Below are 13,572 nucleotides of genomic sequence, written 5' to 3'. Positions count from 1 at the left end.
GCGTTTGGAAGCAGCACTTCCAACCTGGTTAAGATCCACCAGCATGAAATATGAATACTTGTAACGTTTCCATCACAAGCATTTAGCATTCAGCTAAATGTTAACTAATTTATTGCTCAGGTTGTGTCAACTTACCTACAATAAAAATGTACAAATAAAAAATATATTACTATTTTACGGTGATTTATTGCATAATTTAGGTTGGTTTACAGTACAGCTGTAGAATTGTTCACTGCTTGCAAATAATTTTGTCGCCATCTGGAGGACAAGCTACAAATGCCACAACCCCGTTATAGTTTCCAACAATATTGACAGTGCAAATCATGACAAAAGTGGCCTCCAGTTCATTTATCCTCATTTACATTTGACTGTAGATTTGACACTGTTTGCGCTATTGTGAGGGGGAAAAAATAAGTTACAACATTACCATGTTCTCTAACTAATACACTAGGTATTGCACTTCAAGTTTATGTTCTAAACAGACACATTTAATTACAAAACAAACAGACAAAAAAAAAAAAAAAAAGCAATATATCAGAGGCATAGATCTGTAGTTCACTGAGACTGCAATTTATTTTGGAGGGTAGCGGGCGAATGGTGCATCCTCATTTACCTTGCCCTAAAGAAAAAAAAAAAAAAAAAAAAAAGAACCATTTAAGCACAAATAAGTCAAATTTGCATTTTATGAGCTCATTCGTATTTCACATGTTTCAAAAACAAATCTCACCGACCCCAGATTATGATATATACATTCACAGATGTAGCCTTTACAAACTATAACATGCATTTTGCATGGCATCTATTATAATTCACATTTTTATATATTTTATATATATATATATATATATAGGGAGATCAATACTTTCAGAATCTGAAAAATGTGAATATATTATATATATTTTATATACATTTTTAAAAATGCACAGCCAGAAGAGAATGCAGAAACTTTAGCACTGTGATTACGACACAGGAGCGCTACCGTAAGCCTGAGACTCACCATTGGTACGTCATCGAGCCGCTCAAACTGTGGCTTTCTGGAGCGAGCAGCCTTCACTATCACAACCACGGCGACTACAGCCACCACAATGCAGAAAATACACAGCACTGCCACCAGCCCTGGATTGGTTGCCGTGTCTTGTCCTCTGTGTCCCAGATCTGTGCAGCGCAGAGACAAATAACACACAAGAACGTATAAATCAACAAATATAGACATTTACAAACTCATTTTTGTTTTCTCAACATCAACAAAAGCCAATTTTTATGCTTGGAATTTGTATTTAAAAATATGCATAGTGTAAATAGCCTATCATTTTAATAACTAAAGGAACTACTTAGAGGACCAAATTATTATTTTTGTTTATTATTGTAATAATGATTAAAATGGTCAATAATAGAACAATTATTTATTGAATAAAAAAAACATATATGGGTTTTACCGATTTTTTACGGAAATTTTATAAAGTGAGTAACCTCTGTCTAATTTGAGTTATAATCACCAAAACTGGAAAAAAAAAATCTCTTACTTTAGTCTTTTCTGCACATTGTATATGATTATGAAAAGGTTCACGAATGCAGATTAATGCAGTGAGAAACGCGCGCACTGAACAACTTTTGACAAACCAAAACGCCTCTGATTGGTCGTTGCGCTCATAAGCTCGACTTACATGCTTGTGATTGGGTATAAATCAAGCGCATAAAAAGCAATCAGATGTGATTGGAGCAGACCCGTTGCAAACCTAATGCTGCAGTCAACACTTTTTGTTCACATCGTTTTATTTGTGACAGCCGTATCACACCTCGACAGACCAATCCAGCACAAGCTTTAAAACCCACCCATGTCTTCAGTTACGGCGGTCTAAAGATGCATTCAATCTAGTACCTGTGATATAGGCTGTGCTGTTTGCTTCTGCTGGAAACGTTTCGCTAGGGTCGGCAGTGGACATTATTTTCAGTTCAGTCGTCTGGGGCAGCCGGGTAGACTGCGAAGTGCTTGTCTCGGTGTTGTTTGGGACATCTCTTTGTGTTTTTTGCTGAATCGTGATGAGCTGTGTCGTAGTCTGTGAAGTGTCCCCGGGGTCTGTGATGCCGGCGTCCTGGACTGTTGTAGCGTTAGTCCGCCGCGTCTCTGAGGTGCTTACTGAGACATCTGCAGATGCCACAGGTAAATAAATGAATCAGTTAACCGTATTCAGAGCAGTCGAAGGGATGATTTGCTCTGAAATAAATCTGTAGTTCCACCGTATAACCCTCATGTTGTTTTTTTAATTCTCCATACAATGATATACAGCACAACGACAGTTCAAGGTGACCATGTCTGTCAAGCTCTATAAAAGTGTCTGTAATATGCAATCTGGACATTTTTATGTGCTTTACTGCACATTTCACATTAGTTTTAATGAGAAATGTCCACTGAGTGGCACAGATTTAATACGCGAACCCTGACCCTTTTTTATTACGTTCATATGTAGCTCAGAATTCAAATATCCGCTGTTTGTTTTTAAAATTTAACGCTCTATCGTGTCGGAAATCCAACCGTAAACCTACCCGAGAGTGTTTGCTGACGTAACCGGGCCTTTTCAACTTCCTTACGTTCAGATTTGAACCGTTTTGTCGAAGTGCAGTTACACTGGATTCATAAAACCTGCACCCGGGTACGTTTATGCCATGAGGCCGGGTAGAATATTTCGGATCGCTTGTAACAAAGATATCATACGGCTTCAGAATTGTAGCGTTCCAGCCATTTTATGTTGTTTTTATCAATTGCACGGAACAAAAACAACATTACAGTGACTATATAATGATTTTATGAACAGTTCCTCAAGTAGATGGTTTGTGTAACTATGAAGGAGGGCTTGTTTCGCCACATTGACCAGATTACTGTACATTACGCCTCTCATTACAAACGGACTGAATAAATGATTACTAATTAGAGTTTAAAAAAATGCATTACGCGAGAAGAAAAAGAGTCATGTAAGAGAGACATGAAACATGAGACATTTTGGAAACTGGTCAGTTTTACACCTTTTTGTAGCGCTTCATTTAGACAAAATGTTAGGATTAGCCAATCAGAATCGAGTATTTTAGAAAGCTGCGTAAATAAATTTGTAAATAACACCAGAAAGTGCAGTGAAAATGGACTTGTGTTATGTTTATGTCTTCACTTAAAAAAGAAAAGAAATTGCCCATAATGAGGATTTATGTTTTTTTTTTTAGAATATATTTAATTTATTATTTATAAACCACTCCTACATGTTCCAAATTGTTTTTAGAAGTTACAGATTATATTGACTGTAAAACCAAAATGAATAAATACGATTTAAATCAAATAAATTTAACTTCTTAAACCATGTTGAACAGTGTATTCTTCAGTCGACTTAAAAGATTTGATTTTTAGAAATGGTTATCTACAAGACTTGCATTTGAATATTGCAACATTACATTTACATATCAAACACGGCCTTTGCATATTAAACTTTGCTTATTTTTAAAAAATATAATCAAGTTAAACGGCAAACCTTTGAAAAGGACAAGCGTTTTGTCTTACCTTCTGATGCTGCGACACAAATAAGTAGAAGAATAAGGGAGAAGTTCATTTTAGCGTGGCTATGATATAAAAATAAAACACACAGGTCTAAAGCGCAGCTGAGCTCCCGGCACAAACATACAGCAGATCCTGAACAGCAGGATGTGGACGTGTGGCAGAAGGAGGGGTTTCAGTCCACCGCCAGAATCAATGAGTGCCCAATTCTTTGCAATTGTTTGCACTGGTATAATAAAGGCCTGCCATTACGTCAGAAAAAAATGTAGTGACAGTTTCATATTGCAAGTATCAAATATAGGCTATATTACATCTGCTAACAGTCCTGCTTGCTGTTTACACAAAGTGCACAAGTGTATTTGCTGAATTTTCCTGGATAGGCCGATAGTGACCGTAATAGTTTTTTTTTTACATATATAGGCTACATATTGTTTTAAGGCAGCTTAACAGTCATTTATGATGATAATATTTATAATACCTAACGCCTGTCCGCATCTAGCTGTTCAGAACTGGGCGATAAGCTTGCTATTAATAGCGTAGATGTTGAACAGCTATGTTAGCGAAATGATAAAACGCGCTAATATACGCCAAAACGCGTTTGAAAACAAGCTTTGTATCAAAACCTCTGCAAAATGAACAAATGTGAACGCTAACAACAGCGACATGCTAAAACAATGTTATAATTGCAATAAAACAAACCAGTAACATACTAAAAACCATCAGGAACACGACAGCAGTGTGCTAACAAACTAAAAAAAGGTGCTAGCAGCGTGCTAAAACGTCGTGAACACGTTTTGAACATGCTAAAATACAGTATACGGTCACACAGTAAGCATGCTAAATCATGCTAACAACAAGTAGCATGCTTTCAGTGCTTAATGACATTTTTTAAGACAGACTATTATAAACATGCTTGCAATGCTTAAAAATGGGGTGTGTTTTTAGTGGTCTGAAGTGGCTCAGAAAAGGTTTTTGTTTAATGTGGACTGAACTAGTTTCTCGGAGAGGTCAAATGGGCTGAAGCGGTTTATCTTTCTGTCTGTCAGACAATAACACCCTCAAGCTATTTATACTATTTTATACTTTTTGGTTGGACTTTGTCAAGCCATCATCATCGTCACTGTTTGCCATCAATGTTTACCTTCTGTAGTCATTTCTGTTGTCACTTTAAGTTATTTGTTTTATAGTGTACAGAGTTTATCTATTAAATTAAGATTGCGTTTAACCATCCTTGAGTATTGTATTGCGATATTTATTCGTTCCTGATTTTAGACTCAAATTAAACCACCAGAATCACTTTTATTCCTTTCAATGGTCACAGAAACGGCATTATTTTTGCACAATAACGTATTATAAGTTATTGTGCAAAAATAACCAGACAAGTTACAACCAAACTCGAACAGGCAAAAGGTAAACTCGCAGGCAAAGAAAACTGGGCATAAATGAGGGATACTAACTATAAATCATGTATAAACCTATGCACCTACTTTAGGATATTTTAAAATAAAATGCAGTAAAAAGTCCCCACAAGGTGGCATGCTTTCCCCTACAATAAACAAGCTTGTGTTGCTCTAGACTGAACCCATGTTTCACCCTGGTTAACCTGATTTATGAGCACTTGAGCAAAGTGTTAGTGTTGGTGAATTTTCTTTAAGATAGTGTATACGTATATATATGTCTCACTCCACCTGTATATTTGCAGGGGGAAATGGAGCATAAGGTGCTATTAAAAAAGTATACAAAAAGATCATTCACGTTCACTGAACTGAACGAACCAATGCATTACGGGTTTCAAGGAAATAGCTTCTTTAATAGATACGGGAACCTCAGATGGCATAATCTGATATATGTTCAGCTCATCTACATGTTATTGAAGCAGCTGATTGGCTAAAATCTAACCTTTGACTTCAGCAGAGATGAAGAAACAGACTCAAGCTGCTGTTCAGTAACCTTTTATAATTTTTCTTCAAAACATCAAGAATGTGTTTCTTTATTTGAACAATATTTACTGTAAATAAAGCTGATTCACTATAAAATGATGTGCTCTGTTTTGATCAGTTAACACACTTATGAAAAGGATGGATGGTGTTTGCATCAGAAGGCTTTTTTTTTTCTTTAATAAGCCCCAATTCATCCACCTCTTTAAATGCACGTTGCACAATATTTCAAAGGTGTGCTGATTGCATTCTGAGGAATCACTAATAATGATAAAAATAATTCCAACAAATGTAATAACGGGAGTAAGAAAGAAGAAGTGCGAAAATTGGATCGTCGTTTTGCGTCACGGCCCCTCTAAGGACCTCGAGTCGGCGTCAACCTCATGGAAAAATTTTGTAGGTGATGACGTGACAAGGTAGCACGCATCCTGAGAGGAACGCTAGAAGAAAATCCTTGTTTATGTACATGTTTGATCCCCTGTGCACAGGCTACGTGTCAGAGTGACACAGCAGATCTCTGAGCCTGTAAATGGATTAAATCTGTGGTTCACTCCAGGTCTGAACGAGCAGCCTCGGGCTCAGAACATGTGCTGCACAGGTCCGGCTCGTGCTGGTTGCTGCCATCCGGGCTCACGTACATGCACTAGCAACCTCGTCCTTTTGGTGAGGCCTCAGGAAACAACCGAAAAGCTCATTTATTTATTGTACCAGAAACAGACTTTTTTTGGCCTCAGACTGGTGTGTTTACACCGTCTATCGGCAGGGATCGATTTTGACCAGGTGATTCGATTGCAGTTAAGACACAAGATGTTTGAAATATAATAGGTGACGGAGAGAGAGAAAGTTTCAGTTACCCTACAGTACTGCCATGAAAAGAAGACTTTTATATGTGACCCTGGACCTTAAAAACAGGTGTATTTGTAGCAATAGCCATACATTGTGTGGGTTAAAATAATAGAATAAAATAACGATAATAAAAATTGTAAAAAAAAAATAATTAAATTAAATTAAAAATATTTCTTTATGCCAATTATTGGGATATTAAGTAAAAATCATATTCCATGAAGGTATTTTGTAAATGTCCTACTGTGCATATATTAAAACTTAATTTTTGATTAGTAATATGCATTGCTGAGGACTTCATTTGGACATTTTTTTAATGTGATTTTCTCAATTTTATTATTATTTTTATTCTTTGCACCCTCAGATTCCAGATTTTTCAAACGGATGTATATCAGCCAAAAACATGTAAAGCATACGTCAACGGAAAGCGTGTTTTGTCAGCTTTCTATTAGGACTGGTTTTGTGATCCAGAGTCACATGTGCATTTGTGGACTGAACATGCGGATGAGAATGCAGTCACTGTTTTTGCAAAAAGCCGCATTTGTGTTGTTTACACAGAGATGAAAATGGCATTGTTTTCCAATTTTTCGAAACCCCTAAAACACAGCTGACCCTCGTTATGTTTTTTCTCCATCCCATGCAGCCCTGGACGATCGCAGAGCCAACTGCTCCATTAGTCTCTACACGGTTTTATTGACTGAAACCACTCGTGAACCAGGTTTGTGGTTAGTCGGGACATTCCTCCCTGTTTGCGCCGACTTATGTAACAGGTCTCAGTTTGGAGCACGTGCTAATTCATCTTTACGAATTTATGGGCGGGGCTACCTGTTCATCTGACCAATTGCAGATGAGAGAAGAAACGTGTTAGAAAACAGTCATTTTTACAATAGTGGCACTTATTATTTTAATCTGTAATGAGTGCAGCGTGTTCCCAGTGCACCCTAAAATGAAGGGCAAGAAAGACTTATTATCTTTTTTGCATTTTTGATTTTTTTTATATGTTGTGTTGCAATGTAGCTGTAGCTTTTCATAACTTCTCGCACTGTGTTTCACGACCACTTTGCATGTCAGTAGTGATTATAAGGAAACATCTGGAAAGAAGTTGTTCGCACCCATTGGCCGATGGAGAACATGCTGTCCAGATGCACGACGCTTACAAACCAAAGACTGTGAGCGGCAGCTGGTCTGTTTAGCTCGTGCTGATCCAGTCCTTGACTCAGAGATCACGTCATGTAAGCAAGGCTAGGGTTGGGTGCGACGCAAAGAGAGTAAAGCACTTAATAAATGCTACGTGCACTGTTACACGAAAAGAAACATGACGTGATTATGTGGACTGACGCACTGATTCTTACCATATTAAAGTCGTATGAAGTTGCTAAAAAGAACATTATTTGTGTATGTGGTGTAATGCAATGTGTTCCTAAACCCCGCCTCCTGAAATGAGTCGTCAGTCTAAAAAAGCAAGCTGTGCTCTGATTGCCAGCTTTGATCGCCCCTTAACATAGCGCGCTACGACACAAAAAACAATAACAACCATTACAAACGAGGCATTCGTTGCATCCAGACGTAATTACTAATTATCATGACTTAGTACTGTCTTTTTACGCATACCCATAACACCATAACAAACAACAAGCATTACTCGATGCTGCCCAAAATCACCTTTGAATAGCATGTAGCAGTTTCTTTTAATAAGAAAACATAACTTACTTAAAGGTTTCAAACAAAGTATCTTTGAGGACAACGGCCAGAACGATAGCCCCGCCTTTTTTTCTTGTGTAAACATTTGGGCGGTGTTTTGCGAAAACAAACCCACACTGTGATGTAGGAAAGTGGGGGCGTGTTTAAACGAGCCGTTTTAAGGGGGCGTGGACGACTCATAAGTTTTATACAGAATATCTGTGAAACCTTCGTCTTTAGGGATCTTATCTATGCACCGACAGCTTATACAAATACAAAATAGCGTGCTATTAAGTATTCGCTGGAATAAAGCTCAATGCAAAACAATCGCCGTTACAATGCTGCTGCTCTAGCAGCGGCTCATCTCGGATCTGTGCAGCCTATAGTGTTTGTGCTTGTAAACACGTCTGCTGCATTGGCTGTGCATGCGGCCTATTTGTTCCAGATGTCTCTTGCTGTCTGTAATCCCGCGGCCTACTTCTCATTGGGTTGGAGGCCTATGATCACTTGACTATAAAGACACGACCCGCCTCCGCTGTCTGAGCGCTTTATACCTGAGCCTGATGTGAAATACACATTCAGGCCATAAACACCCTCTTAAACACCTATTCCGTTTAATATCTTTACACCACTGAATCAGTTCTGCGGGGAGTAAGGTATCGCCGCGGCAGCAGCAGCGTTTGTGATGTGCTTTTCCTTTTCCCTGGAGATGCCTGTTGACGTCACGGGAGCGCCTGATAAAACTTCACTTCCTGTCTTGAGTGAGCGATAGCTTTTGGCCCGTGTATCACGAAGCATGCTTTTACTGACACGGTTGAATCTCACAAGACTGTTTCTCGTTGGCGTCGCGTACATTTATAGCTGTTTCCAACCTACGGTGGAAAAAGTGCTCAAGCGAACACGTGCAGTTTTATGATGCCATACTGTACATTCATGCCTGTTTTCTGGAGGATTATCCTGTTAGGTTTATTATAACGCTGAAGCAGTGAGATCTGAACTATAGGAGACCGTAATTAACATGTTTTATGGGCCGGATTATGGGAGCTGTTTGATGTTTATATATGTTCAAAATTAAAGTCTAAAACATTTAATTCTGCAATATTTTATAGTACTGCAAACTCATTTACAGTACACATCTTTCTGATTAAAGTTACCACTCTTGAAATATATCTGATAATCTAATTCGAATTTTACTTATTTATCCATTAAGGCAATTACAGTTTTTAAAAATGATATATTTTGAATGATAGTTTTCAAAAATGAGTCAATCTTAAAGTAATTTTCTCTGTAATAATATTGTATTTTAAACACATTAATAATTGTACTTATTTTTATTAAATTTTATTATAATTTTATAATTATTTATTATAATTTAAGATAATTTTTTCCCCCTTAGTATTCCTAATGCCTGATTCCTAATGAGATTTTTACCTCAGGAGGGATTAATTGATTTATTATTTTATTTTATTTTATTTTATTTTATTTTTGCTGCTTGTTTTTGTCTCGGTTGTGTCTTCTGTTATCAGTAACAGCTGTGTATTATCTGAACTGTTTTTACTGAGGGGCCAGACAACAAGAGCCACATGACTGCATCCAACTGACGATGCACTCGAAAAATCAATCCGGAAAGTTGAGCCCAGCCTGGAAAATCTTTTGAACTTTCGTTCTTTTTCCACACAACAATAACCTCGTCTGGATGCAGGAAACCCCTCTATGGCTCCTGTGTGCTCCCCACCGCTCAGACATGTACAGACGCTGAGACCACAGGGGAGCCCACCGGGAAACAAACACTTTTGCAACTAGCCTGTTTCCACTGACTCATTTCACTCCACAAATGAGCGTCTTTACATGTATGCAACATTGCAAAAGTGAATTGAATAGAACACGTGTGACCTTGGACCACAAAACCTTATGTCTTATGTTGCACAGGTTGTATTCGTAGCAATAGCCAAAAATACATTGTATGGATCAACATGCCAAAAATCATTAAGATATTAAATAAAGATCACGTTCCAAGACGATATTTTGAAAATATAAAAAAGAAAGTTTTGGTTAGTAAAATGCATCGCTAAGACCTTTTTTTGCACCCTCAGATTTATTTGTGCATTTAATGTTTTGAAAAATTGACACTGTTTTATGGTCCAGGGTCACATGTTAGAACATATTCCCTGTAACCAAGGGCACAGAATATAGTAGGGACGCTGGGGACATGTCCTTAACAAGCAACGACTAGCCAGCGACTACTGAATTGTCCCTAGCAAAAATTTGGATCAAATAATTAAATGCATGTATTTTCGGTTGCAAAATAGGCGATACCATTGAAGTTAAAATGAATGCTCTATAAAACTGTGCGCGTTCATGTAAGAACATGTGACCCAGGACCACAAAACAGGTCATACGTAGCACAGGTATATTGGTAGCGATAGCCAACAATACATTGTAACAGGTTAAAAAATACATTTTTCTTTTATGTCAAAGGAATATTAGGTAAAGATCGTGTTTTATAAATTCCTTCCATAAATATTTGAAAACCTCATTTTTTTATTAGTAATATGCATTTCTACGAACTTAATTTGGACGACTTTAAAGGCAGTTTTCTGAATATTTCGATTTTTTTTCTTCTTTTTTTTGCACCCTCAGAATCCAGGTTTTCAAATAATCGCATCTCAGCAAAATATCTATTTTACGATATATAATGGTAGTGAGCGACACCATTTGAAAACAGAGGGCGTCACTAAACTCAAACGCTATCCCCAAAAAAAGTGTCCCAAACAAATGTAAACAAACGCTCTCCTCTGAGATGTAAATAGCTGCACACGCAAGTTTGGCCTTGCTGCAGGGACATCTCTGTCACTGCACAAACACACAAACACACACACACACGCCCACACTGAGTATTGATCTACGTTGCGTTCACATACCAGCAGCACACTGTGTACAGCACAACATCTCTCGAATATTTTTTTCCAAAAGGCACGCCTTCTAATCAGGGGTCAAGGCAGCTGATTGGCCGGGAGAGATAAATCCTTTGATTGGCTGTGTGCCGTTGCTCCGGCACTGCGATTGGCTGAGACACGGAGATCTGCTTACGGTCTGTAGTGTTTTTCAGACGGTGCCGGGAAGCTCAGGACGATTCCAGAATGACATTGCACCAACAGTTTGTACCGCCTCCCTCACTTTGTTGCTGAAACATGTTCCCGGACTGTTTATGCACGGGCAGAAAAAACTGGATACTACTGTATAGACTCTGTGTACCAGTTTGCCCCAGCTCAGCTTTCCCTGCAGTGTCAGACTCACCCAAAGCAGATGCTCTGCAGCATGTGTCCTCTTTACTGCATTTAAAGGAATATTCCTCAGTACAGGTCCGGCGTTGTTGGCAGCGTCTGTAATGGACAGAAATCCAGTTGTCAATGACTTTACAATGGACAAAACAGCACTGTATTGAAACCGTAAGACTTCAACCTTACACGTCAGTTTAAGCCCAGCATGATAACAGTACAATTTCTCCACTGCGGTAGTCGTCCATTCGAGCGTAAACCACTTAACACCTCAAATAGAAATAATTATTATAATACACTGCAATATAATTACTCCAAATGTAATACAAAAATATAGACTGCATTTTTTACGTTTAGACTTATTACTGTAAACATATTTGCTGCTTGTTTTAAACTGTGTCGATTATAGCATGCAACTGATGGCGCCCAAATAAATTAACTGATTGTAATGATATGAGAGCGAGTATACTAACAGAAATTGCACTTTGCACATAAAACTTTACGGAGCCGTTCGCGCAAAAGACATTTTGAATGTTTTTGATGCGTTCATGTTTCGGGCCTTTTTCAAATTTCCGTTTTTAAACGCTGCATGGAAAAACTTTCTCGAAACGTTATTTTGAAACATTTGAAATCAAGCAATAAGCCCCAAGAAGCCGGGGGTTCACAGTGAATGTATAACAGCTTGAGATGATTTATAAATTCACCGTAGACCACGGCCTATTTTATAAAGCAGCTATTCCATTCACGCAATAAAACAAAGCAAATAAAACGTTATGGTATTTCTTAAAACGCAATCCCCCGCCAAACAGTGCAGTTTATCGAAAACGGTTTTGGTCGCCTCAAAGGGGTTGCTTAGCAGCAGAATCAAAGAGGTGTAGGGTTGTAGAGTAATTGACTGTTTCCTGCTGGTGCGTCCTGCTCAATGCGTTACCGTTACCGAGCTGCAAGCGGCGATGCGAGACCAGGTTTGCAGCTGTTCCCGCTTCTGTCCTCTCTCTGTTGTTTAGTCTGCTGAGCAGGGCAGACGGCCAGGGGTGGCTGAGGTAAATTCCTCTGCTGTTACATCAGGTCGCCAGCAGACTTTGACTCATCAAAGCGGTCTGAGATTTTCAGGGTCCCGTCTAGGAGCTTCTGCAGGAAACCGGCGGGCCTGAACGGCCAGACGGCTGACTGCTGTCTAGATTCCCAGCATGCTTATGCATCTGGCCATCCCCGAATCTGATAAAACGTTACTGTTAGTAGAACGAACTTGCTTTGTTTAGGCTGCTGTGGCTAATTCACAATGCAAAGCAAGCTTGCGTATAGACTGGATGGGATATTGTATTATATCCATTCCATATTTCAATTTTAATCCAACTATACAATGCTAATACTGCTGTTATTATTAGTAAACCCATTCAATGCGCATGCCGGTGTCATCGAGCTTTGTGTTGTATTTGACTCGCGTCCATTGATTGCCATGTTAATCTCTTCCAGCCATTTAGTTCCACGCTGGAAGAGAGCGAGGTTTTGCTTTGTCATTGTTTCTCTCGTTTCTCCGTGACTCAGCATTCCTCGTTTCCTTTCACTCAGGCAGCCACTGCATGGCACTTTCTAGCCCGTGTTGAGAAACAGCGCAAGGACAAAAACACACTGTAACACAACAGCCATGTCACCCCGCCGCCTCCCCTCGCCTTTTCTCTGAAAGGCAAAGCAAAATGAGATCATGTTTTGATGCTGCCGAGCTTGTTTTGATGGAGTTGCAGCTGAGCTGGGAAGTCGTTCCTGTTTTCAGCGGGGGCAAACAGAGAGACCCCCCTCCCAGCTTATCACGTGTGGGCTTCTCAAAAACAAACCGTCCGGCTCTGAAGGGGAGGGAGGGCGCTTGTGTAAAAGGGGATGGATTTTGGAGAAACGCCAGGGATGTTGTTGGGTGTTGATGTTTTTCTGTGCACATGGTAGATTGCAGAAGGTTGCCTCATGTGGTGCTTTCCCCACAAAAACTCGCAATCTGTCACCTGTCACCTGCTCGGGCGGCGCGTCGCCCCAGTTCAGCCAGACTGAGACCACAAGCCACAATGAACAGCAGCTTGAATATGTATGATTTCGCAGGCATCTTTCCCACAATACAGAGCGAGACGCTAAACATGTCCGAAAACCAGTGCGAGGTTGGCATTTTACTGCCCTGTTGTGACATTTCCTACTGAAACGGGATATTCAAGGAGGAAAATGTGAAGGGCAGAATGTGTTTTTGCTGTTGTTTGTGGGAAACCACTGGCCTTTTGAGCACATCGTATGAAAGTCCGTGGGGCCAATC

At 39.2% G+C, this 13,572-nt stretch overlaps 1 protein-coding gene across 1 annotated transcript; it reads right to left on the bottom strand.

The window, feature by feature from the left end:
• Nucleotides 1–166: 166 nt before the first annotated feature.
• Nucleotides 167–13,237, bottom strand: LOC122353752. The gene is made up of 6 exons (XM_043251640.1): nucleotides 13,112–13,237; nucleotides 12,214–12,332; nucleotides 11,296–11,381; nucleotides 1,880–2,146; nucleotides 998–1,155; nucleotides 167–619 (listed from the first exon to the last, which is right to left on the bottom strand). Exons 1-6 carry the CDS (start codon nucleotides 13,235–13,237, stop codon nucleotides 572–574), a joined length of 804 nt encoding a protein of 267 aa, XP_043107575.1. The 3' UTR covers nucleotides 167–571.
• Nucleotides 13,238–13,572: the final 335 nt, after the last annotated feature.

This window comes from Puntigrus tetrazona, chromosome 11, assembly GCF_018831695.1.
Source record: "Puntigrus tetrazona isolate hp1 chromosome 11, ASM1883169v1, whole genome shotgun sequence".
NCBI lineage: Eukaryota > Metazoa > Chordata > Actinopteri > Cypriniformes > Cyprinidae > Puntigrus > Puntigrus tetrazona.
The sequence above is the reverse complement of the archived record's forward strand: the minus strand, read 5'-3'. Positions and strand labels throughout refer to the sequence as shown.

What these genes read in the sequence shown, in the direction of transcription:
- LOC122353752 (XM_043251640.1), bottom strand. Translation starts at nt 13,237, where the DNA reads ATGAGGCAACCTTCTGCAATCTACCATGTGCACAGAAAAACATCAACA. An exon ending in GCATCGCCGCTTGCAGCTCG is followed by an intron (nt 11,382 to 12,213) that starts GTAACGGTAACG and finishes TGTCCATTACAG; the next exon opens with ACGCTGCCAACAACGCCGGA. An exon ending in CAGCACAGCCTATATCACAG is followed by an intron (nt 1,156 to 1,879) that starts GTACTAGATTGA and finishes TGCGCTGCACAG; the next exon opens with ATCTGGGACACAGAGGACAA.